Source organism: Sarcophilus harrisii, chromosome 3, assembly GCF_902635505.1.
Source record: "Sarcophilus harrisii chromosome 3, mSarHar1.11, whole genome shotgun sequence".
NCBI lineage: Eukaryota > Metazoa > Chordata > Mammalia > Dasyuromorphia > Dasyuridae > Sarcophilus > Sarcophilus harrisii.
The window spans coordinates 576,528,240-576,550,850 of record NC_045428.1 but is presented as its reverse complement, the minus strand read 5'-3'; the positions used below and the strand labels follow the sequence as shown (position 1 = coordinate 576,550,850).

General features: G+C 50.3%; 1 protein-coding gene across 1 annotated transcript in view; it reads left to right on the top strand.

Moving 5' to 3' along the window:
- CAMTA1 (calmodulin binding transcription activator 1) overlaps positions 1–22,611 on the top strand; it is a 694,264-nt gene that overhangs the window by 561,837 nt on the left and 109,816 nt on the right. Inside the window, 3 exon segments of the mRNA XM_031961560.1 lie at positions 3,276–3,416; positions 5,890–6,192; positions 6,195–7,726. Of these exon segments, the coding sequence (XP_031817420.1) occupies positions 3,276–3,416; positions 5,890–6,192; positions 6,195–7,726 (1,976 nt within the window).

Here is a 22,611-nt window from a genome sequence, read left to right as displayed (position 1 = left end):
TCCTTGAGAGAGAGCTCAGAATTTTCAGGACTTTCCATACAATCCTGCATTTTTATCTTCAGCAAGGCTAAGTTTAACTCCACAGAGCATTATGCCCCACTAATGCTTCCCCTTTTTTGTGTTATATTCCTCTCCCTAGATTATAAGCTCTTTGAGAGCAGACTATCTTTCTTGTTCTTATTTTTATTCTCAGTGCTTAGTTCAATGCCTGGAACATAGTAGGTCTTTAATGAATATTTATTGGATTGAATTAAGGGTATCTGGCAGCTCAAGATTTCTACATGCCATTTGTAGCAGTTCAGTACACAAGGAAGGACCTAGTCTGCATCCCAGGACATGAAGACCTCTGCCCAGAACCACAGAGGCCACCAAAGCTGATAATTTACAAGCATCATCTTGTCAACGTCAGATGAAGCAAAATGATTGGGCATCCAAAGATGCAAATGGATGTAGGGATAACATCAGAGGATGCAGATGGCGTGAGCAAATGGGGAGGAAAGGCAGAGGGGAGCCCACACAATCACAGAATGCCAGAGCCAGGAGAGAACATTGAACATACAGCTGGGAATGGCCAGGAAACACGGCCCATTAGAAATGGAAAATCAAGTCAACAACTATTTATGTAGCATCTACTACATGTCAGGCACTGTGCTAGGTTACTAGGGATACAAAAAAAGGCAAAAGCTAAAAACCAAAGGCAGTCCCAGCTCTGACAGAATTCTAGGTCTCATAAAGCAGACAAGATGCAAACAATCATGGAATGTTTAGGATAAATTGAGAATGATCATGGAGGGAAGGCATTCCCTTTAAGGAAGACAGGGAAAGGATTCTGTAAGTGAGGCTTTAGCTAACATTTAAAGGAAACTAAGAGGAAGGGAGGAGGAGGAAGAAGAGGAGGAAGAAGTACAGAGATGGAGGGTCTTGTAAAAACAGCAAAGGGGGGGTCAGTGTCACTGGATTTCAGGATATATAGAGAACACTAAGACAGATGTAAGAAAATAGAAAAAATATGAGAGGACAAGATTATGGAGAACTTTAAAAGCCAGATAATTTTACAGTTGACCCTAAAAAATTAGGAAGCCACTGAAGTCTTTTTGAATAGAAAAGCAACACAGTCAGATCTGTACTTTAGGAAGATAGCCTTGAGGTCTGAGTGGAGATTGGACCTGAGTAAGGAGCAACTTGAGGCAGAGACGTCACCAGGAGGCCATTGCCACCATTTAGGAGCAAGATGATAAGAACCTGTGCCAAGGGATGGCAAATGTCAGAGGAGAAAAGAAGGATCAGCAGGATTTGGCAACTGTTGCTTCTGGTGAGTGAGAGGGAGGAATGTGTCAAGGAAGACAGGGGTCATGAGTCTGGAGGTACTCTTCAACAGTAATAGGGAAGTTTGGAGAGGAGACGTTGGACAAGAAAGATGAGGAGTTCATTTTGGAATTGGAGAGTGTAAGAAGTCCAAAGAATTTCAAATTGGAGAGTGTTCAAATTTAAAATATCAGTTGAAGAGGGCCTTAGGACAAGAAGGTCACAGGACATGACCAGGTACTGGGCTGAACTCTGGAACTGAACTGCCAAACCTTCAAACTCTACCACAGAGAGCTCAGCTCCAATGGCCCAATTTTTGCCTAAAAGAGTATTTTATGGAGAACTCATAAGGTAAGCATCTCACATGGAGGTCAAATGAAGGGTATGAGGTCCTCTAAGACCTTCACCATCAGTTGTGAGACATGGAGACTGGCACAGAATCATCCACCAGCACATCCAACCTCAGAGAAGGCTGTGCCAGGAGCGCAGCAGCCCAAAAGAACTCTGAGATGTGCACATTTAGAGACAGATCCACCCAGGTGTTTCAGGGTGTTATTGGCAGAGCCTCCGAGCTTGTAGGATCTGACTAGCCACAACTGGTTACACCATACCTTGACCAACATAGGAATTCTGGGTCCTTGAGCATAAGGAGAACACCAAGAATGCAGAGCAGGAAAGGCTCCAGAATAAAGAATGACAAAGGTGGGAGGGGGCCTTTGAAATGATCTATGCCAGACTGCTCTTATAGATGAAGAAACTGTGGAGCAGAAAAGAAGTGATTTTCCAAAGCCACAAAACCCATGTCTGAAAAAGTGACCATCCAATTACAACTTCAACACACATTTATTAAGTACCTGAATTCAGAGCACAGCTAAAGCTGTGATATCACAAAGTCCCTCCCTCCTAGAACATAGGGCAGCACTACACGTGGTCGCTAAGATTAGGACTAAGACCCAATTGTCTGAGAGCCTTTTCCTAAGACACCCTAACTCAGGATTCAGGAGCTATCCACCCTGGGGTCTTAGTGGATGGAGAAACCCACTGATAATGAAGAAGGTAAAGGGGGAGAAAAGTGATAGCAGGGAAAAAGAGAGAAAGGAAAAAGAGACAGACAGATGAGACAGATGGGGGAGAGAGGGAGAGAAAGGAGAAAAAAGACAGTCAGACAGATATAAACAGACAGATAGATGAGACAAAGATGGGAGGAGAAAGCAAGAAAGGAAAAAGGAGAAATAGAGAAACAGAAAGACAGACAAGACAGAGATGGGGGATAAAGGGGGAGAGAAAGAAAAAAGACAGACAGACAGATGAGACAAAGATGGGGAGAGAAAGAGAGAAAGGAGAAAAGATACAAAGAGACAGAAAGAGACAGACAGACAATGGAAGGAGATGGGAGGAGAAAGAGAAAAAGGAGAAAAGAGAGAGAGAGGAAAAAGACAGATAGATAAGATAGAGATGGGGAAACAGAGGGAAAGAAAGGAGAAAAGAGACAAAGACAGAGAAAATATGGGAGAGACAAAAACAGAAATGAAAGAGAAAGAGGGGCAGACAAAGAGATAAAGTTAGGAAGAAAGATGAAGGGAGAATTGGAAAGAAGAGAGATGGAGAGAAAGAGAAAAGTATGGAGGGAGAGACTAAGAAAGAAATGGAAAAAAGTGTGTGAGAGAGACAGAGAAAAGAAGAGAGAACTAGAAGGAGAGACGGACACAGAGAGAGAGAGAGGGAAGAAAGCTGGACATGTTGAGAGAAGCATCAGACACCACAGATAGTACCCAGCGAGCCTGTTCTGGGCCACCTGCCCCCTTCAGATAATGTGTCTGTTTTTCCATCCTTCCTATTTCCCCCCTTCATGCCATTCTTTTCACCTGCAGATCTGGCCACCCAAAAAAATCGATGGCTGCCTCCTGGGGTGGGGGTGGGGGGAAACTGGGGTGGTCTCTGATGGGAAATGTCTTCTTCTTTCTCCACAGTCCATGGTATCAAGTGGACGTGCAGCAACGGGAACAGCAGCTCTGGCTTCTCAGTGGAGCAGCTGGTGCAGCAGATCCTCGACAGCCACCAGACCAAGCCCCAGCCTCGGACACACAACTGCCTCTGCACTGGCAACTTGGGTGAGTTGGGCCTGGGGGCTGGCCGTGAGGCTGGGGTGGAGCAGGGCCCCCATCATGGGAGCCGCTTAGCTCCTGGCTGGCTGACCCAGGGGCAGGACGGGCCCCCACCTCTGCCATCCTGACCAGAGTGCTCTCACTTCTCTGCTTGTGGTATTGATTTCCAACTAGAGGAGAAGGATTAGGGCTCAAATCACACAGCGGGTGCCCCAAAGTGACAAGCCAGAAAGAGAGCCGGGGCCATTATCCATCTCCAGTCAGACAAGGATGGGCTCTGGGCCGGGGAACAGCAATCTGAATGAGGCCCTGATCAACTTATCCAAATGTTCTCTCAGTGAATGGGAGACAGTGGCAGGAAGGATAAAAGATGTCAGCTCCAACACACGTGTCAGCTCCAACACACATGTGCCCCCATCAGCAAGAGGCCCGAGCTCCAGCGGCAGGGCCCCCACTCCAGTGGGCCACTCCTTTAACCCCCTTTGCCTTCAGAGGCCCAGAGGCCTCCTTGACTCGTAGTCTAATGTGTCTGCTTTCCCAATCCTCTTATTTGCTCCCTGGGATGAGATTGCCCCACTCCTTTCAGTTCCTTAATTAGATATGATCATTAAAGGGTCATGTCTCTTCTCTATTACGTCTTTGTGAATTTAAGATTCTCAATGGGGAATACTTGAGATGGAGTGATGGGAGAATTTTCCCTTTTCTCCAAAACGATGGCCAGTCTGAAGGATGAAAAATAATGATGGAGTTAGGAAGAGAGGGAGGAGTTATCCTGTCCTTGCAGAAAGACGGATAGAGGAGAGCTGATAAGCTTAGAAAGGCTGGACTTCTCACTGGGTAGGATTTTAGCAAGGAAAGATGGCGGAGGGTATTCCAGCCTAGAAAACGTCAGGAGTAAAGAATTTGGAGTTTGTCTTAAGGGAACAGGGAGAAGTTCAGCTCAGTGTAACAGGTGAAGGAACTAAACAACAGGAGGGTAGGCTGAGGCCAAATGCTGGAAAGCTAGACTTGGGATGAATCTCCTGAGTAAAACTTCAACCCTAGAAACCCAACCTCCACCCCGGAACTAAACAGTCCTGGTTTGGGTTTCCCCTGGTGTAGAAGAGGGTGGGGGGTTGAGGGAGTGCCGTGGCACTTCCAGGTCTCCCTGTAGAAGAGGGACAGGGGTGAGGGAGTGCCATGGGACTCCCGATCTCCCAGTAGAAGAGGGTGTGTGTGTGGGGGTGTCTCCTCCCGTGTCCCTGTAGAAGAGGGTGGGAGATTTCCTCCTGTTCCCTGTAGAAGAGGGTCAGGGTTGGGGAGTGCCGTGGCACTTCCGGTCTCCCTGAAGAGGGTGGGATTGGGGAGCGCCGTGGCACTTCCGGTCTCCCTGTAGAAGAGGGTGGGGTTGGGGAGTGCCGTGGCACTTCCGGTCTCCCTGTAGAAGAAGGTGGGGTTGGGGAGTACAGTGTCACTTCCGGTCTCCTTGTATAAGAGGGGCAGGGGGTGAGGGAGTGCCGTGGCACTTCCGGTCTCCCTGTAGAAGAAGGTGGGGTTGGGGAGTGCCGTGGCACTTCCGGTCTCCCTGAGAGGGTCGGGGTTGGGGCCGGTGGCACTTCCGGTCTCCCTGAAGAGGGTGGGGTTGGGGAGCGCCGTGGCACTTCCGGTCTCCCTGTAGAAGAGGGTGGGGTTGGGGAGTGCCGTGGCACTTCCGGTCTCCCTGAAGAGGGTGGGATTGGGGAGCCATGGCACTTCCGGGTCTCCTGAGAAGAGGGTGGGTTGGGGAGGCCATGGCACTCCGGTCTCCCCAGAGAAGAAGGTGGGGTTGGGGAGCCATGGCACTCCGGTCTCCCTGTAGAAGAGGGTCGGGGTTGGGGAGCGCCGTGGCACTTCCGGTCTCCCTGTAGAAGAGGGTCGGGGTTGGGGAGCGCCGTGGCACTTCCGGTCTCCCTGTAGAAGAGGGGGGTTGGGGGGCCGGGCACTTCCGGCCCCTGTAGGAAGAGGTGGGGTTGGGGAGTGCCGTGGCACCTTCCGGGTCTCCCTGAGAAGGGTGGGATTGGGGAGCCGCTGGCACTTCCGGTCTCCTGAGAGGGTCGGGTTGGGGAGCTGGCCTCCGGTCTCCCTGAGAAGAGGGTGGGGTTGGGGGTGCCTGGCACTCCGGTCCCCTAAGAAGAAGGTGGGGTTGGGGAGCCTGCACTCCGTCTCCCGAAGAAGGGTGGGTTGGGGGGCCGTGGCACTTCCGGTCCCCAGAAGAGGGGGGGTTGGGGGGCCCGTGGCACTCCGGTCTCCCTGTAGGAGGGTCGGGGTTGGGGGCCCTTGGCACTTCGGTCTCCCAGAAGAGGGGTGGGGTTGGGGAGCCGTGCACTTCCGGTCTCCCTGTAGAAGAAGGTGGGGTTGGGGAGCGCCGCGGCACTTCCGGTCGGGGTTTTAGCTGTGGGGTCTCGGGCGGAAGGCGGCGGCGGCGGCGTCTCTAACGCGCGCTGTTGTTTGTCTCGGCCAGGAGCAGGCAGCAGTGTGCATCACAAGTGTAACAGTGCCAAACACCGCATCATATCACCAAAGGTCGAGCCGCGGACAGGTGGGTACAGCGCTCACTCAGAGGTACAAAATAACGATGTCTCCGAAGGCAAGAACGAGCACAGTCACGGAAAGGGCTCGAGCCGCGAGAAGAGGAACGGCAAGGTGGCCAAGCCCGTCCTGCTGCATCAGAACAGCACCGAGGTGTCCTCCACCAACCAGGTGGAGGTCCCCGACACCACCCAGAACTCGCCCGTGTCCATCAGCAGCGGGCTGAACAGCACCCCGTATGGCCGAGCCCCGTGGTCACGGGGGTGTCCAGCATGGCGGTGGCCTCGGTGATGGGGAGCTTGTCCCAGAGCGCCACCGTCTTCATGTCCGAGGTCACCAACGAGGCGGTCACACCATAGTCCCCACGGCGGCCTCCACAGCACCTGCTCTCGGGCGGGCGGCCAGGCTCCGTCCTGGCAGTGAGCTCCGACGGGCACAAGTTCGCCTTCCCCCGGGAGGCGGGCGCTTGTCGGATGCTGCCCGCCAACGTGTCCGAGGAGCTGGTGCTCTCCACCACTCTGGACGGCGGCCGCAAGATCCCGGAAACCACCATGAACTTTGACCCGGACTGTTTCCTCAACAACCCCAAACAGGGACAGACCTACGGGGGTGGGGGCCTGAAAACGGAGGCCATGGGCCCCAACATGAGGCAGTCCCCCACGGCCGAGCGGGTCAGCTTCAGCTTCAGCGCGGCCCTCGCCAAGGAAATCAAGACCGAGGACACGTCCTTTGAGCAGCAGATGTCCAAAGAAGCGTACTCCTCCTCTAGCACATCCAACTCCCTCACGCTGTCAGCCGGCTCCAGCCTGCTCCCCTCGGGCGGGGGGCTCAGTCCCAGTACCACCCTGGAGCAAATGGACTTCAGTGCTATAGACTCCAACAAGGACTATGCTTCTAGTTTCAGCCAGACTGTCCACAGCCCCCACGTCCACCAGACCCCTTCCCCTAGCTTCTTTCTGCAGGATGCCAGCAAACCTATCCCCCTAGAACAGAGCACCCACACTAATCTCAATGATTCAAGTAGCTCTTTTGTGCCGTTAGGGATGGCGACCGTCAAGACGGAGGCCCCTGCGACCCCCTCCAATTGCAACGGTTCTGTGGAGACCAGGATAGAGTCCACGTCCTCCCTCCAGCTCATGCAGTTCCAGGCCAACTTCCAGACCATCGCTGCAGAGGCAGAAGTTCCCATGGAGACCTCTCAGCCCACCGAAGGGGGCGAGAACATGCTCAAATCCGGGGAGCTGCAGAGCTGCAGCTCGGAACACTACATGCAGCCCGAAGCCAACGGGAGCCTCAGGAACGGGGGCAGCATCCCCATCCTCCAGGGGAACATGGTCCAGGGGCTCTACCCCGTGGCCCACCACAGCCTCCATAACTCTTCTAACATGGAACTGAGTCTGGACCACTTTGACATCTCCTTCAGCAACCAGTTCTCCGACCTGATCAACGACTTCATCTCGGTGGAAGGTGGGAGCAATACTATTTACGGACACCAGCTCGTGTCAGGGGACGGCGCGGGGCTCTCGCAGGCCGAAGATGGCAACCGAGCCTCCTTCGGCCAGGCCGAGATGTGCATCCCCTGCTGCAGCCCCCAGCAGGGCGGCATGCAGCTGAGCAGCGCCGAGAGCGGGGCCGGCACCATGGCCTACATGCATGTGGCCGAGGTGGTCTCTGCGGCCACCGCGGCCCAAAGCACCCTGGGATTGCTGCAGCAGAGTGGGCGAGTCTTCATGGTGACCGACTACTCCCCAGAGTGGTCTTACCCAGAGGTAAGCTGCTGGCGCTTCCTTCCCAACCAGCGCCACCAGCGGGGCCATCTCTCATTGCACACACACAAGGGCATCAAGATCATTTGCATGTAATTAATTGCCTTCTCTTGATTATGACGATCTATACCTGAGGAAGGTATAGATCCAAAATTGCTTCTGTCTCTCCCAAGCCGTGCTTCTCAAAATGGTGCAGTAGACCAGCCTGCCTTCGCGATCCTGTGGCTAACCCCTGCACAAAAACCCTCAGCAGAATGAAAGGTCAGAAGGGTTTGGCTGGACACCCCCTCCCTTAGGGCTCACCTAACCCCTCCCCGTAATGGCATTTGTGCAGTACTTTAAGGTTACTGAAGTGTTTTACATGTTACCTCCTTCCATCCTCACAAGCGACACAAGGAGGTAGGTGCTGTGATAATGTCCATTTTACAGGTGAGGAGACTGAGGGATACAGGGTCTAGACCGCCTGAGACAGGATCACATCGTAGTTCACATTTACCGCACACTTTAAAGTTTGCACAGAATTTCCCAGATGTCTTTTCCCCCCCTCACAAACAATCCTGGGAGGCAGGTTCTGCTACTATCTAATTTTGCAGATGGGGAAATTGAGGCAGACAGCAGTTAGGTGACTTGCCCGGGATCATAAATGGCTAAGACTATATTTGAACTCTGATCTTCTTGCTTTCAGTTCAATGGATTTAAACTCAGGTCATTCTAATTCAGGCCAAATCAATTCAACATTTATTAAAGTAGCAATAACCGACAAGAATTAATCAGCCACCTCCAAGTTACTTAGTGGCTTTCCTCAGAGGTCACTGATGGTGTCCAGCAGAAGAGAGAATAGCCAGGGAGGGGACTTCACTTGCCCAGAGTCACACTGAGCGAGAGAGCCTCGGTTTCCTGGGATCAGTTCTTCTCCAAGGCCAGGCTTCTGACCTTGAAAGAAAAGAGCCCAGAATAATGGAGAGAGTTCTGGGCTCAGAATCAGAAAGACCTGAGTTCAAATCTTCTTTATCATCTGTATGAGGGCAAAGTCCTTCAACTCCATAGGTCGTACCTACTAGGACAAACTGAAGTGGGGGAGATATGGTAGACTCTGGACTCAGCGGACCCGACTTCCAATCCTGCCTTGGACTTTGACATTGACTACTTATAAAGTCGCTTTACCTGCCTGGACCTCGGTTTTCCCTCTGAGCTCTAGATCTTTCTTGGGCAGGAAGGAGGTGCCCTGCCCAAAATGACAGAGCAGGTCTGATTTTCAGGCAGGACCCTGAGCCCAAGGTTCCAACCATGTTATGTCCCCTTTGTAGGCCTTTGTTTCTGCTGTAGAACGAGGAGGTCGTGTTTCTGGGGCCCCTGCTCTGGGTGGTCTCCCCTCTGAGAGAAGTCTCATTGTCCCAGGTAAGCATCATATCAAGCCTCTGATCCAGGCTCCGGTCTGGGGCTGAATGGCTCATCTCCATGCACTAGCTAGAAGCTGCAGGAGACCAGGCTGGCAAGCCAGAGCTGTAAAAGCAAGAGATCACCAAGAAACGCTCAATCTCTAATTGCTGTAAGAGTGAAGCCCAAAGTTCTAACCTAGTGGGGACAGGGCATGTGACAGACCTGGGGAAGAGTGTCCTGCAGGCTGAGAAAGGTGGGGAGAAGGTAAGGAATCAAATGACTAAGGGTTAGGGATGGTAGGAGGGAGAGGGTCATCTGGCACCTGGACAAGCAGCACACGAGGGCCGTGTTGAGAGAGACCATGGGAGAAGGGCCCAAGGAGGGAGGAAAGCACTCATCTGACATGGAGTGGCTTAAGGACGTGGGACAGAATGCTAATTTCTGACCTTAGTCCATCATTCATGGGAAAGTAGAGTCAAGGACTCTCAGTACAGGCCCTGCCTCTGACCTACCAGCAAGATGGCCGTGCACAGGACATTTTACCTCTTAGTGCCCCCAGACTGGAAGACCATGAATCACAAAGCAGGGATTGATCTGCCTTGATGGAGACTTCCTTACCAGATGTTCTTTATAGCAATTGAATTAGTAGTTCAGATGCAAATGCCAATCCACTATGGGACACCTGCAGTTGTAGCTACTGTCAAGAACCTCTCCATCAATCAATAAACATTTGTTAGGAGCCCGCTACACTCCAGGCACTGCACAAAGTACTGGGAAGTCAAAGAGAAGCAAAAACTAGCCTCTGCCCTCAAGAAACCTACAGTCTAACGGGGGAGATCATGAGCAAACAAATATGAGGAAATAATGAATAGAGCAGTTTAGGTGGAAGAGTAATTTGAGGAAGTCTTCCAGTAAAAGAGGGAATTTTAGTTGAATCTTAAAAGGGAGACAGGAAAATCAGTGGACAAACATGAGGAGGGAGAGTGTGCTGGACCCATGGGACAGCCAGAGAAAATGTCTCAAGGAGAAATGGAAGGTTTTGTTTCTGAGACAGCTGGGAGGCCGGTGCCCCCAGACCCTAGCGAACGTATCAGGGAGCAGGATGTAAGTAGACAGAATGTAAGTAGTAAGTCTACTATAAGTAGATATTTTTTAAGGTAGGAGCGGACTAGGTGAAGGCCAAAGAGCATTTTGTGTTTGATCCTGGACGTGATAGGGAGAAGCCACTGGAGTTTATTGAGTAAGCAGATGACCTGATCAGACCAGACGACTTTGGGGCTGAATGAGGATGGCCAGAGTGGAGAGAGGCTTGAGGCAGGCAGATCCACCAGCAGCCACGGCAATAACCCATGTGTAAGGTGCTGAGGGTCTGCACAGAGGGGAAGCAGGGTCAGGGTAATGGAGTATCGGCAGTATTGGAGAGATGCAGCAAAGGTGAAATTGGCAGGCCATGGTAGGCTTAGAAATGGGTGAGGGTGAGGATGGGAAATAGTGATGAGCCCCAAGTTTTGAGGACTGGGAGGATTGGAGGACAGTATTGACCTCTACAGTAACAGTAAAGTTTGACAAGGGCTTGGTTGGGGCAGGAGAAATCAGGGATGTTTTAGGGAGGAAAATGAGTTTCCTTTTGGGGCATATTGAGTTTATGAAGTGTACTGGACATTAAGTTTGAGACCTCTGAAAGGCAGTTGAAGATAAGAGTTTGGAGATCAGTAAAGAGACTGAACTGGAAAGGTAGATTTGGGAGTCATCGGCATAGAAATCGTAATTAAATCCATGAGAGCTGATGAGATTGAGTGAAATAGTGTAGAGGGAGAAGAGATGAGCGTCCAAGACGCAGGAACACCTGTGGTTAAAGGGCATGCTCTGGAGGAGGGTCCAGATAAAGAGTCAGAGAAGGATCGGTCGGATCAGTGGGAGGAGAAATAGGAGAAAGGGTGGCCCAAAAATCTAGGGAGAAAATCAAGGAGGAGAGCGTGCTTATTACTAGTGTTGAAGGTGCAGAGAGGTCAGGGAAAAGGAGGATTAACAAAGCTGCTGGATTTGGCAGCCAGAGAATTAGTAACTTTGGAGGGAGCAGTTGAGGTGGAAGAGTAACTTCAGCAGCTGGAGTATAAGGGGTTAATAAGAGAGAAGGCGGATTGTCTGTACCTGTGGGTGCTCTGGCCCAGAGCAGCATCTGCTCCACTTTAGTTATAGCTCCCACAAGAGGGTTCCGGTTATTTCTTAGGTTAAAGGGCAGAGTGGTATCAGCAGAAGGAGCTTTCTGAGTGTGTCCTGCTACGGCCTTCAGGACAAAGGGGCAGTGAGAGCAAACCCCCTTCACTTCTCAGCCTTGTTTTTCCACTGTTTCCTCCCTTCCCAGTCCCAGGTAACCCAGAGTACAACTTTGATTGTCTCAGAGAAAGTCAAGTCTTCATCTTGCCACCAGAGGGCAGCATAGGAACGAGGAAAATGAGAAATTGCCATTCAGAATCCTGAGATGGTCAACTGAACCCCAGAATATCGAGCTTCGGAGGTCTGGGGGGGGGCAGGGGCCCCAAAAAGGACAGAGAGAAGGGGAAGAGAAACATGAAGCCCTCTTCAGTTCCAGTTGGGATTTTAAAAATAAGCTTCTGCCATAGATCATTTTTAGGAGAAGCTGGGGGTAGGTGGGGTGGGGGGAGGAGATATGAAATCCCTTAAGAGGCCAAAGGATTTAGTCAGCTTGTGTATTGTGAATGCAATCTAGTATCCAGTAAGTATCTAGTAAGAACCAGGTACCTGTATGATATCAGCACTTCGGGTCAAAGGGAGCCGGACAGAATGATCTAAGGGTTTTTCCAGCTTTAAATCCTCTGATCCTTCTCTGGAGATTTGGGGATCATAACAGACATCAGGAAGCTGCCATCTTCTTCCTCTCGTTTCTACGGGACTTTGCTGCTTCCCCCAGGAGAAAGGTCAGCCCCCATTACTGGGGCCCAGAACGAGATCTGGCCCAAGGAAGCCACTTTGATCTCTTCCAGACATGGGAGATTCTGGTCTGTTGAGGCAGCCTGCGCTGCCTACGTTCCCAAAGTGGGGCAGATAACCTCTGCCATAGCCTTCTGAGTCAGCCATAACTGCCTCCCTCAGATTGGGGGATCCCCAAATCTGCTTCTTGCTGGAATGGGTTCCCAGGGGTGTGGTCATGGCTGGACAGGACCGAGCCTTTCCTCCTCAACTATCCCTTCACCCATCTCCCTGAGGTGGGCGCCCTCTGACCAGCAGCCATATTTCCCTGCCCAGTTAGGATGAGGTTCTGACATTTCAGTGTCCTGTTTCTCCAGGCAACATCCCCTAAAAAGCCCCCTTGTGGCCACCTTTGTTCCCACTGTGTCCTTTACATCTTTCCTCCCTTCTCCTTCCTTTTGTCTCTGTTCACATCGAGCTATTGGTTGATTTACCGCTTTTTTAAAAATAGAAAGAGCACAGAGCTGGGGGCCATGAAGCCTGGGCTTTCCTCTGTGACCCCGTCTGCCTCTGCCTCTTGGTACCTGCCCAAGGCAAGTCACGTCCCCTTTCCTGGCCCAGTTTCCTCATCTGTAAAACAACCAATCCTAGACTAATATGATTACATGGAACATTTAAATATCCAAGAACTGAAATTCCAGAGGGAAGCTTCCACATCCCCTGCCCCCACCCCACTAACTCCCGCTCCTTTTCATCCTTCCTGTCTTTTATTATCACAATGGAATGCTGGGAATCTCCCGCAGAGCAGACTACAGTCAGAGGCGGTGGGCTCATCACAAATGGATGTAGTCCAGCTGAGCCACTGTTGCCATGGAAACATCCACCTAGAGAGGTGGAGCCTGAACCATTCTACTGCTGAGGGGGAGGGGACATCTGCAGGGAAAGATGCCCATTTTCTCTCCAGAATTGCCATTCTTGATGCTGCCAGCCAGCCCCGGCTGTGGAGCAGTGGGTGTTAGAGAAGTGGTTGGGGCTTTGTTCTGGTGAAAATGGTGGGGAGCCTGGTGAGGTTAAAGATCATTGCTCCTGCTCCCCACCCTAGTCCCTTGTGCTCACCTCCCCCAACCCTACCTCAACTTTTAATGTCCCAAGGAGTCTTTGTCCCTTTCTTAGGATCATGGGAAGGTAGATTAGAGCTTCTAGGATCTTAGGGCCATTTGGCTCAGCTCACAGGCCATAGCAGCACCAGTGCCCAGAGTTGGGAACACTCATCTCCCTGAGCTCAAATTCAACCTCAGATACTTCCTAGCCATGGGGTGCTGGGCAAACCACTTAGCCCTATTTGCCTCCATTCCCCCATCTGTAAAATGAGCTGGAGAAAAAAAATGGCAAATTACTCCAGTATCTGTGCCAAGAAAATCTCAAATGGGGTAACAGGATTAACAGCAATCACCATTGCTCAGCTCACCCATTTTAAACATGAGGAACCTGAGACCTAGAAAAGGAAAATGAGTTTTCCCTTGGCTCACATAGCTAGTTAGGATCTGAGGCAGGTCCTGCTGACTGCCTCTTCTACAGGCTTCGGGGAGCCTTCATCCCAACAAGCGTTGTCATGGAGAAGTGGAGAGAACTCCGGGTCCAGATCTAGGAGAACTGGGATGATATCATAAGATATTAGATACTTATCATGGGTGTGATATTCTTCAATATGGGAGCCAGTGTGGTACAGTGGAAAGAGAATTAGTGCTGATGACTGGATTCCACTCTCACCTCTGGTACTTTGTACCTCAGAGACCTTAAGTAAAGCATCTCCAGTTTCCTCATCTGTAAAATGAAGGGGTTGAACTAGAGGGTCTCTAAATTCCCTTCTAGTTATGAATTCTCAGTTTTATAGATAAATAGACCGACAGATCTAAGTGATGAATATCTCAGACTCTCATTTTGCTCATCTGCAAAATGGTGATAATTTACCTCAAGTTTCTCAGGTAGAACTTTATAAACCTTAAAATTATACAGCCAGTATTACTGTTGCTGTCCATGCCCTAATACCTACATGGAGGACATTGTGTAATTCTTGGCCCAGCTGTTCTTGGGCTCCGAAATGTGGAGCTGTCACTGACGCATTAATGTGTATAAATCTAAAATTGGAAGGATCCTCAGAGATCATTAACTCCAATACTTAACTTTAGATGGAAGAAATTAGTACCTAAAAAGATTGTGACCCTAGTATGGTCCCACCAGTGAGTGGCAGAGCCAGGAGCAGAAAGCTAGCTGACCTGCTCCACCAGATGGGGGAAAATGTCAAATGTCCTACTGAGAGCAGAGCCAGTTTCAATGGAAGGGAGCTTCAGGGCCTCAGCCTCAGAAAATCAACCATCAAGAGAATGGGATGTTCTAAATCTTCTCTCAGATCTAGGATCATAGCATGGTCACTTCTCCCCAACCAGCTTCATCCAGACAAACCCTCTGCTTGTCACAGTTGTTCCAGGGCAGAGAAGCTCCATGGAGAACCTGATTCAGGGAAGTGACCACAGTCAGCCCAGGCCGAAAGCCCACTAGGGTGGGCGCCATGCAGGGTCTTGCTGTCAGAATGCGCTCTAGGAGAAGAACTCTGAAAAGAGCCATTTATAAGAAGGCAGTATCTAAAACCAGAAGGGGACCTCAGAACTCCTCCAGGTCAGCCCACTCATTTTAGAGATGAAGAAACTGAGCCTCAATGATAGAGAAATCATTTGTCCAATATCCACAGGCATTCAGGGCCCTTTGAGCAACCCCTCAGCAGGGAACCGTTACATTTGAGCAGAAATCAGATGGAGAAGATCTACCTCTGGATAAACTGGCTTCGTGACCCTCAGAAAATTACTTCACCTTTTAGGCAACTCCCCCCAGGCAACTCTAGAAAACTAAAAGTTGCAGAGCAGGTACTGATGTGCTGTAATAGAGGGAGTTTGTTCCTTGGGAGTTCTTAATGCACTAATGAAATGAGAGGAGGACAGAGATAGACAGGGACAGAGACAGAATCAGAGAGAATGAGGGAGGCGGGCAGAGAATGAGAGACACAGAGACAGAGAATGAGAGAGAAAAAGAGAGACACAGACAGAGGCAGAGAATGAGAGAAAATGAGAGGAGGGAGGAAGAGGGAGAGAGCCAGACCTAGAATCCTTCCTTCCTTGAACAGCTAACGCAAAGTCTGAGCAAAGGCTCTGGGGCCTCCCTCATCCCGCCTCTATATCTCTCCAAGGTGCCAGCTAAAGGGCTTACAGGAGTGGAGTCAGTTTAACAGATGTTGCCTTCAAGGAATGACTGACAGCCGGCCGACATTTTGGATCAGAGGGCTGCGACCTGGAGGTTTTCAGAAATTCTCCAGTCCAACCCTTTCAGGCCCCGGCTGCAGACAGCAGAGCCACGACGGAGGCCCCGCTCCTCTGCCTCTCAGCCCAGCTCCTTCAGATAGGCCCTTTCTTCTCCTGGGGATGCAGAGCCCTCCAAGACCACTCCCTGGGGGCGGCTGTGCCTCTGGTACGGCTCCAGAATCCGGGAGAGCAGCAGCCTCAGGGAAATCCCAGGTTCCCTCTGGAAAAACTCAGGAGAGCGGCCTCCCAGAGAGCCCTCCCCACCACTGGGCAACGTCAGGGCTGGACCCCAGCCTGGGGCCCGCAGCTCAGCCTTCCCAGCCCTCCGGGCCACCCTGAGGCAGCCACCCGTCTAGCCGTAGGGTACCTTCTCCAGCCTGGACACTAGATGGCGGCCTCCACCACTTTCTGAATGGCCCTTGCGCCGTGGGCAGCCGGGCCAGGGCATTGGGGTTTAGAGTTGGGGGGTGGAAGGTGCCAGGCCCCGGAGCCCACAGCCACCTAGCCCTCTGCCCAGAGACCCAGACATCCATGCCCGCGGGGCCCTTGTCCAGCACCGCCATCCTCCGCTCCCGTCCTCCCCACACACAAAGGCCCTGAACCATATCTGTGTACGTTGAATTAAGGGAGGTCTCACATGCAGAGTGAGAGAAGTGCTAGTTCTCCTGTCCTCGGCTGGGTGAGTTAAGCCAGGTCTGAGTCACAAACCGACAAGAGGATGCTCAAGAGGAAAAGCATTTATAAAACACCTACTGTGTACCAGGCCAGGTGACATAATACATATATTATCACAGCACTCCTGGGAGTGTTATAGAAGGGGAAACTGAGGCAGACAGAAATAGGGACTTGTCCAGAGTGATACAGCTTCTAAGTGTCTCAGATTGAATTTGAACTCAGGTCTTCTTGGCTCCAGGCCCAGTTCTCTTCATCCACTGTGCCAACTAGTTGTCTTCTAGATAAAGTAGCCCAAGGGATCCTGCAGGACTTGGGATCGTATCGTCTGAAGGCGAGTAGAAGGAAGTGAAGATCCTTAGCCCGGAGACCAGACCAGAGTTTTTATGATGTAGATCTGAAAGAGAGATCATTTCTCTGGCCATCTCCCCCTCACCTTTACTAGTGAGGAAACCAAAGCCCAGAGTGGCCAAGAAATGGGGGAACGGTGTGAGAACATCTAGCTCCCCTCGATGAGAGTTAGTCATCGGCACAAATGAGCGATACCCCAGATGTGGTGAGAAGTGGACCTTACAACTGCTGAGCCACCATTAGTGGTCCTTCAAAGCAGTGGAGAAAGAAAGAGTTAAGAAGGACGGGGACACTAATTTCCAAACAGGAGATGAAGATGTCTCGAGCAACTTCTAGGTCACCGAATTTTACTTTTATTGTGGGCAAAATCCTAGAACACAATGCCAAAGGGACAGTTAGTAATCCTAGAAAGGGAAGCAGCGATTGAAAAGACACAGCAAGACTTCAAGAATAGATCCTTCCAGACCAACCTCACTTCCTGTTTTAATAATGCTGCTTGAATGATGGAGGTAAACACTGTAACTTTTGTTTAGTTGGCTGCTAGAAAATATCTCTTTTCTGTGGGAAAAAAAAAATGATGGCGATACAGACTTGACAATAGTACTGTATTCAGGAGACTGGAAATAGCTAAGTCATCAGATCCAGAGAGGAGTTATTAAAGTTCCTTGTCTATCAATTCAGAAAGTCCCTAGGGGAGTACCTCTGGGATTTGAGTTCTGTCCCGTGCTATGTGAGATTTTTATCGGTGACATGGATAAAGGTATAAAATGCACGTTCAACAAATTTTAAGAAGACAGAGATGGGAGGGACATGTCCGCAAAGTCAAGGTGCAAAAGGATCTTTATAGGCTGGAGCATTGAGCTGAATGTAAAAATAGTAATACTAATTCTTATAAAGCAATGTAAGGTTTGCAGAATACTTCACACAGATTATCTCATTTTACTTGCTACCTCAGTAGCCCTGTGAAGTAGGTGCTATTGCTAGCCCCATGTTAGGTAGACCCAGAAAGGAGAATAAGCTGCCCTGCCCCTGGATCCTACCATTACTCCAAGCTGCTCTTAATGCTGAAGTGCTTACTCCCCTTCATTCGATCTGAGGATCCAGTGAAGGAACCAGGGAAGAAGGCTCAGGAGGGATGTGATAGCCGCCTTCAAATATTGAAGAGGCATCATGTAGAGAAGAGGCTGGGAGGGTTATTTGGCCAGCATATCCAGGACCACTGGGGGGAGAGGGCAGTTAGAAAGCAGCAAATTGAAGCTTAATGGCAGGAACTTCTTGGCCCCCGGAGGCCTCCCAGGGTAAAACAGGCTTTTCAGGAACCAGTGGACTCCTCCCTCTGTGGAGGGCTCCAGGCTGAAGATTTAGGATATCAGAGTTGGGATTTCTTTGAACTAGGTGGACACTGAGCTCCATCCAACTCTGAAATTCTCTGGTTTTGTAAGTGACTTGTTCAGGATCATACGGAGAGCAAAACGATATGTTTTAACTTTTAGAGAGTACTGCCATCATCTTCAACTGTCTCAAGATCCTCTGTGTGCAGGGTTTGTTGTTGATTGGTCGTTTTTCCATTGTGTTCCACTCTTTATGACCCCATTTTGGGTTTTCTTGGCAAGAATACTGAAATAATTGGCCACTTCCTTCTCCAGCTCTTTTGTCAAATAAAGAAACTGAGGCAAACGGGGGTGAAGTGACATGCCCAGAGTCCCACAGTTCACAAGTATCTGAGCCAGTATTTGAACTCAGGAAGTTGAGTTTCTGACTCCAGACCTGGAAGCCCTCCATCCTAGCTGCCCTATATGCGGGATGAACGGGATTTATTCTGTTTGAATGGATGGAATAAGAACTAACATTTACATAGGATTTAAAGTTGCAAAAACACTTTATATTTGATTATATATTGAGTGCTTACTATATCCCACTCCCCACACACTCCCCAGGGATACAAATACAAGCAAGCAAGACTATCCCCCCGCCCTCAAGAAGTTTATATTCTAACAGGGGAAGACAATATACATTCAGGAGCTGGATAAATGTGTCTACAGAGCCCAGCTCGAAAAACAGGGACATATTACAAGGAAGGAGGTTTTGTCTCAATACAAGGAAAAACTGTCTGACAATGTTCAAGCAGAGGGAGGCCATGTGACCATCTTGTCAGAGATTCTGTAGAGAAGAATTCCTTCTTTGGTGGAGAGATTAGGTGAGAGACAACCTCTAAGTTCTGTCCAGGTTCTAAGACTTGTCCCCTCATCCCAGGCTGTCCTTGCCTTATGAGATGGAAATTGATTAATCAATGAATCTTTTCTAAAGGGAGCTGTCCAGGGGACGTAGCCTGGAGGCAGCTCTCTCCTAGTCCTAAAAAGGGCATTAGAACAGGGGTGATGGAGGCCTTGAGTCTGTATCACATGAATCTATTAAAATCACAGGGGATGATTAGTCTAGAAGAGCTGGGGGCAGAGGAGTGAGATCTGATAGCAGCTTTGAGTGTTTAAAAAACTATCCTAAAAAAGGGTTAGACGTATTTTGTCTGGGCATAAGGGCAGAACCAGGAACTATGGGTAGAGGTGGCAGGAAGGCAGATTCAAGCTTGGTATCAGAAAAAAAGTACCCACTAGCTAGAACTGCCCCATTGAGAATGGGCTGCCCCTCCTCACACCCACCGGGGGTCTTCTTCCATCCAGAAACTGGATGTCATCAATCTCTTCGTGGGTTTGTTAGAAGGGAGATTTTTTTTTAATTTTTATCAATTTTTTTCAATATCAATTACATATAAAAAATTTAATATGAATTAATAAAAAATTAATAATTTGAGTCTCAAATTCTCCCCCTCCCTCACTCCCCTCCTTCTGGAGAAGGCAAGCAATTTGATACATTTACTCAGGTAAGCAATTGCTATATTAGACATGTTGTAAAAGAAAATAAAACCCAAAAAAGGGAAGAAAAAAAAAAAGATTTTTGTTCAAGTATGGGTGAGGTAAAATGGCTGCTAAGATCTCTTCCAGTTCTTAAATTCTATGGTTCTAAGGTGATGTCAACAATGAGAATTTAAGGACAAGGCGGAAGGAAAAACCAGGAGACTTCTTTGTCCCTTCCCATCATACCCATAGTTCTTTGGCAAGGAAGCTTCATGGAGCTAGAAGAGCAAGAGAACTGGAAGGACCTGTATCCCACCATGCTTCAGTTCTGAACTGATCCCATTAGAAAGACTCTGAGTTTGAAGTTTCAGGACCCACATTCAAATCCTGCCTCTCTGAAAATCCCCCTGAGATGGCAGCCTCCTGACCTCAGTTCCCCATTTGCTAAATGAGGTTGTTGAAGTAGATGCCCAGGTTCTTTCCAGGGAACAAGCAGCTTTCCTGTTCTCTGCCACCAGAAGTCTAAGGATTCACAGAAAGCAAAGCGTATTCAGGATCAGGGGCCCTAAGACCCGGACTCTCAAATCTGCCCCAGAATGAATCCTTCCTTTGTAGGTGCTGGTGCAGGCAGAGGATGAAGCTCACTCCAGAGCCGCTTCAGAGGGATCTGATACCAGCTTTCAGTGGGGACATCTCTCCCCTCCCTTTCCTTTGTCTCTTTCCCTGCTCCCTGGGAGAGGCCAGCCCTGGTCAGGGGCACCTGAGGCAATGGGCCCGGCTCTCCAAAAGCCGAGTTTCCCACCGGAGGGAGGGCAGTGGCTTCCCTCGGGGAATCTGCCCTAGAAAGGTCATCTGGGGCCTTCTGGTGGGCTCCTGCCCTGAGCTCCTGGGCACTGCTGGGAGAAAGCAGTTGTTTGTGTCCTCCTCGGAACCTCTCCCCTTGCTCTGTGTGGGGGAGAACGCGTCAGGAGTGGTTCCCAGCCTGTGTGGGCAGCTGGCACAGGCAGATGCCCAGAAAGATTGGGCACAAAGGGAGGGAAGTAGGAATGGAAAACCAGCCTCCAAGCCCCATCATGGCCTGCCACCCATCCTCCGTCTCCCAGCTCTTCCCCCACCCCAACTGCGCCACCCAGAATCACACAGGACGTCGGCTCCAGGCCAGACCAATTCCCTCCCTTTCCCCCACGCCGAGTCTTTCTTTCTCCCCAGTTTACCAGCTCCTCACAATCTCACCAACGCACCGATGGGGCTCCAGCCCTCAGTCACGGGCCTCTCACGATTCCGCTAGCCGGGTGGGACAAAGAAGGATGGAGAAGTCCTCCACCCAAACCCCTCACCAGAGCAGGACCCTGCCGGCGTCTGCTTCAGGTGCCCACTGCTCTAGAACAAGAAGGCCTCCAGAGGCTAGACCAAGGTCCTCATTGTTACAGAAACTGAGGCTCAGAGAGGTAAATTACCTGCCAAAGGCATACAAATACTATGGACAGAAGCAGTTGGAACTCAGATCTCTGACTCAGTCACCCTTTTGTTCTTTTGAGGCAGCCCACCTTCCTCAGGTAAAATATTAGGGAAATATAGAGAAATACAGGCAGGAGGGAGAATTTCAAATCTCACTCTTGGCTCCTTTTCCCACTTTCTTCCCTGTCTTGTTAAATCTGGAAAGTCTAGAATCATCAAAGCTGAAAGGAAGAAAGACTTATGGGTCCATCCCTCTTCTGTGACCAGTGAGGAAACTGAGGATCAGAGAAAGGCAGCTGGCTGAGGACTCCATTCAATGTCCAAGCACAGGCCAGCTCCCTTCAACCTCTCTCCTTTTCCTGAATTCTCTGCCTTCTCCAAGGGATCTCTGCTCAGTGGAGCTTCTTTTGCCCTCCTAAGTCCAATCAATCCACTATGGGCCCAGTGCTCTTCTAAGATTGAGAGATGCAAAGAAAAACAAGTCCTGCCCTCAGGGGCTCACATTCTAATGAAGGCGGCATTCTCATGAATGGCTACTTGTGTAGTCCTTAGCTAAAGTCACGTCCCTGTTGCCTCTTTTCCCATCGTGAAATAGGCTCCAAGTATCTTTGCCAAAAAATCCAAATGTTACATAGAAATAGACTATATAGACACTATGTGGGTCACGGAGACCACACATGGCAGAAGCTCTTCAGTGCAAGGCCTGTGGAGAATAGTAAATTCCCCTTAAAGGGAAAGGCGCTGCACATGCAGGTGGGAGGTGGAGGAAAGAGACCAGAAAGTGCTGCAGGATGGAGCCTTGGAGCTGAGTCTTACCACGAAGCCAAGGGTTCAAGGACCAGGAAAGGCTCAGGCAGGGGTGACCACTGGCTCAAAGCCTGGAGGCAGGGAAATGGAGCAGACAGGTCAATGCCAGAACTCCTTCCAGGCCCACCTTCTCCTTGGCGGTGGTTAGGCCCCGGCTGTTCTCCTCCCCAGGTCCTCAGGGGTCCCTGGGGCTTAGCTCCCTACCCTGGGGACCACCTTTGGGGTAGACACCTTGGTGTCCTCTCAATCCAATCCTGCAGTCTCCTGGGAATGCTTTGCTCACTATGAGGTGAGCCCCGGTAGAAGAGGAGGGGCATGGAATCAATGGGTGCAAATACACCTATCTGCAGACCCTCTGAATGTGTTTGTTTTAAATGAAGAGCTCCCCAGTTATACCTGCCTGAGGCCCAGGGGCGCAGTAGTCCCTCTGCAGCCATGGGGTGGAGCTGCATCAGTCCTGAGGCCCCTTTGAGGGAGGGTAGAGAGGAGGGTGAAGGACCTTGGCTTATTCCTTCCTAGCTGAAAGGAGCTGAGGGACTTTCCCCAGAGAAGTCTCACTGGGGAAACAATTTAGCTATTCAAATATTTGAATCCATTGTGTTGGAAGAATTACCCTCCTTTGGCCCCAGAGCAGCAGTGAGGAGGTTGGGACAAATTTGGACTGGAGGGAAGCAATTTCCCTGGATCCTGGTCTGGATCAGAAGGAGACTCCCAGACCAACGCTCTCCTTTTTTACAGGGAGAAAATTGAGGCCATGTCAGGGTCAAGGTCACCATAGTAATGAGACATGGGTCATCCTTTCCTAACCCTACAAGAGACCTCAGGGGTCATCTAGGTCAGTCCCCTCTTTTGACAATTGAGGGAACTGAGACTCAAGGACACTGAGTGGCTCTGGTCACCCACTAGGTCACCAGCAGGACCTGAACAAAGACCCTCTGACTCTGGGAAGTGGCGGCTCCTCCCTCCCTGGAGGTCTTTGAGGAGGGGTGGATGACCATTTATTGGCTACGCTTGTTCAGATCCAGGTTGGCAGGGGCCGATGAGAGCTCTTCCAACTCCGCCATTTTGTTGAGGAAGGATGGAT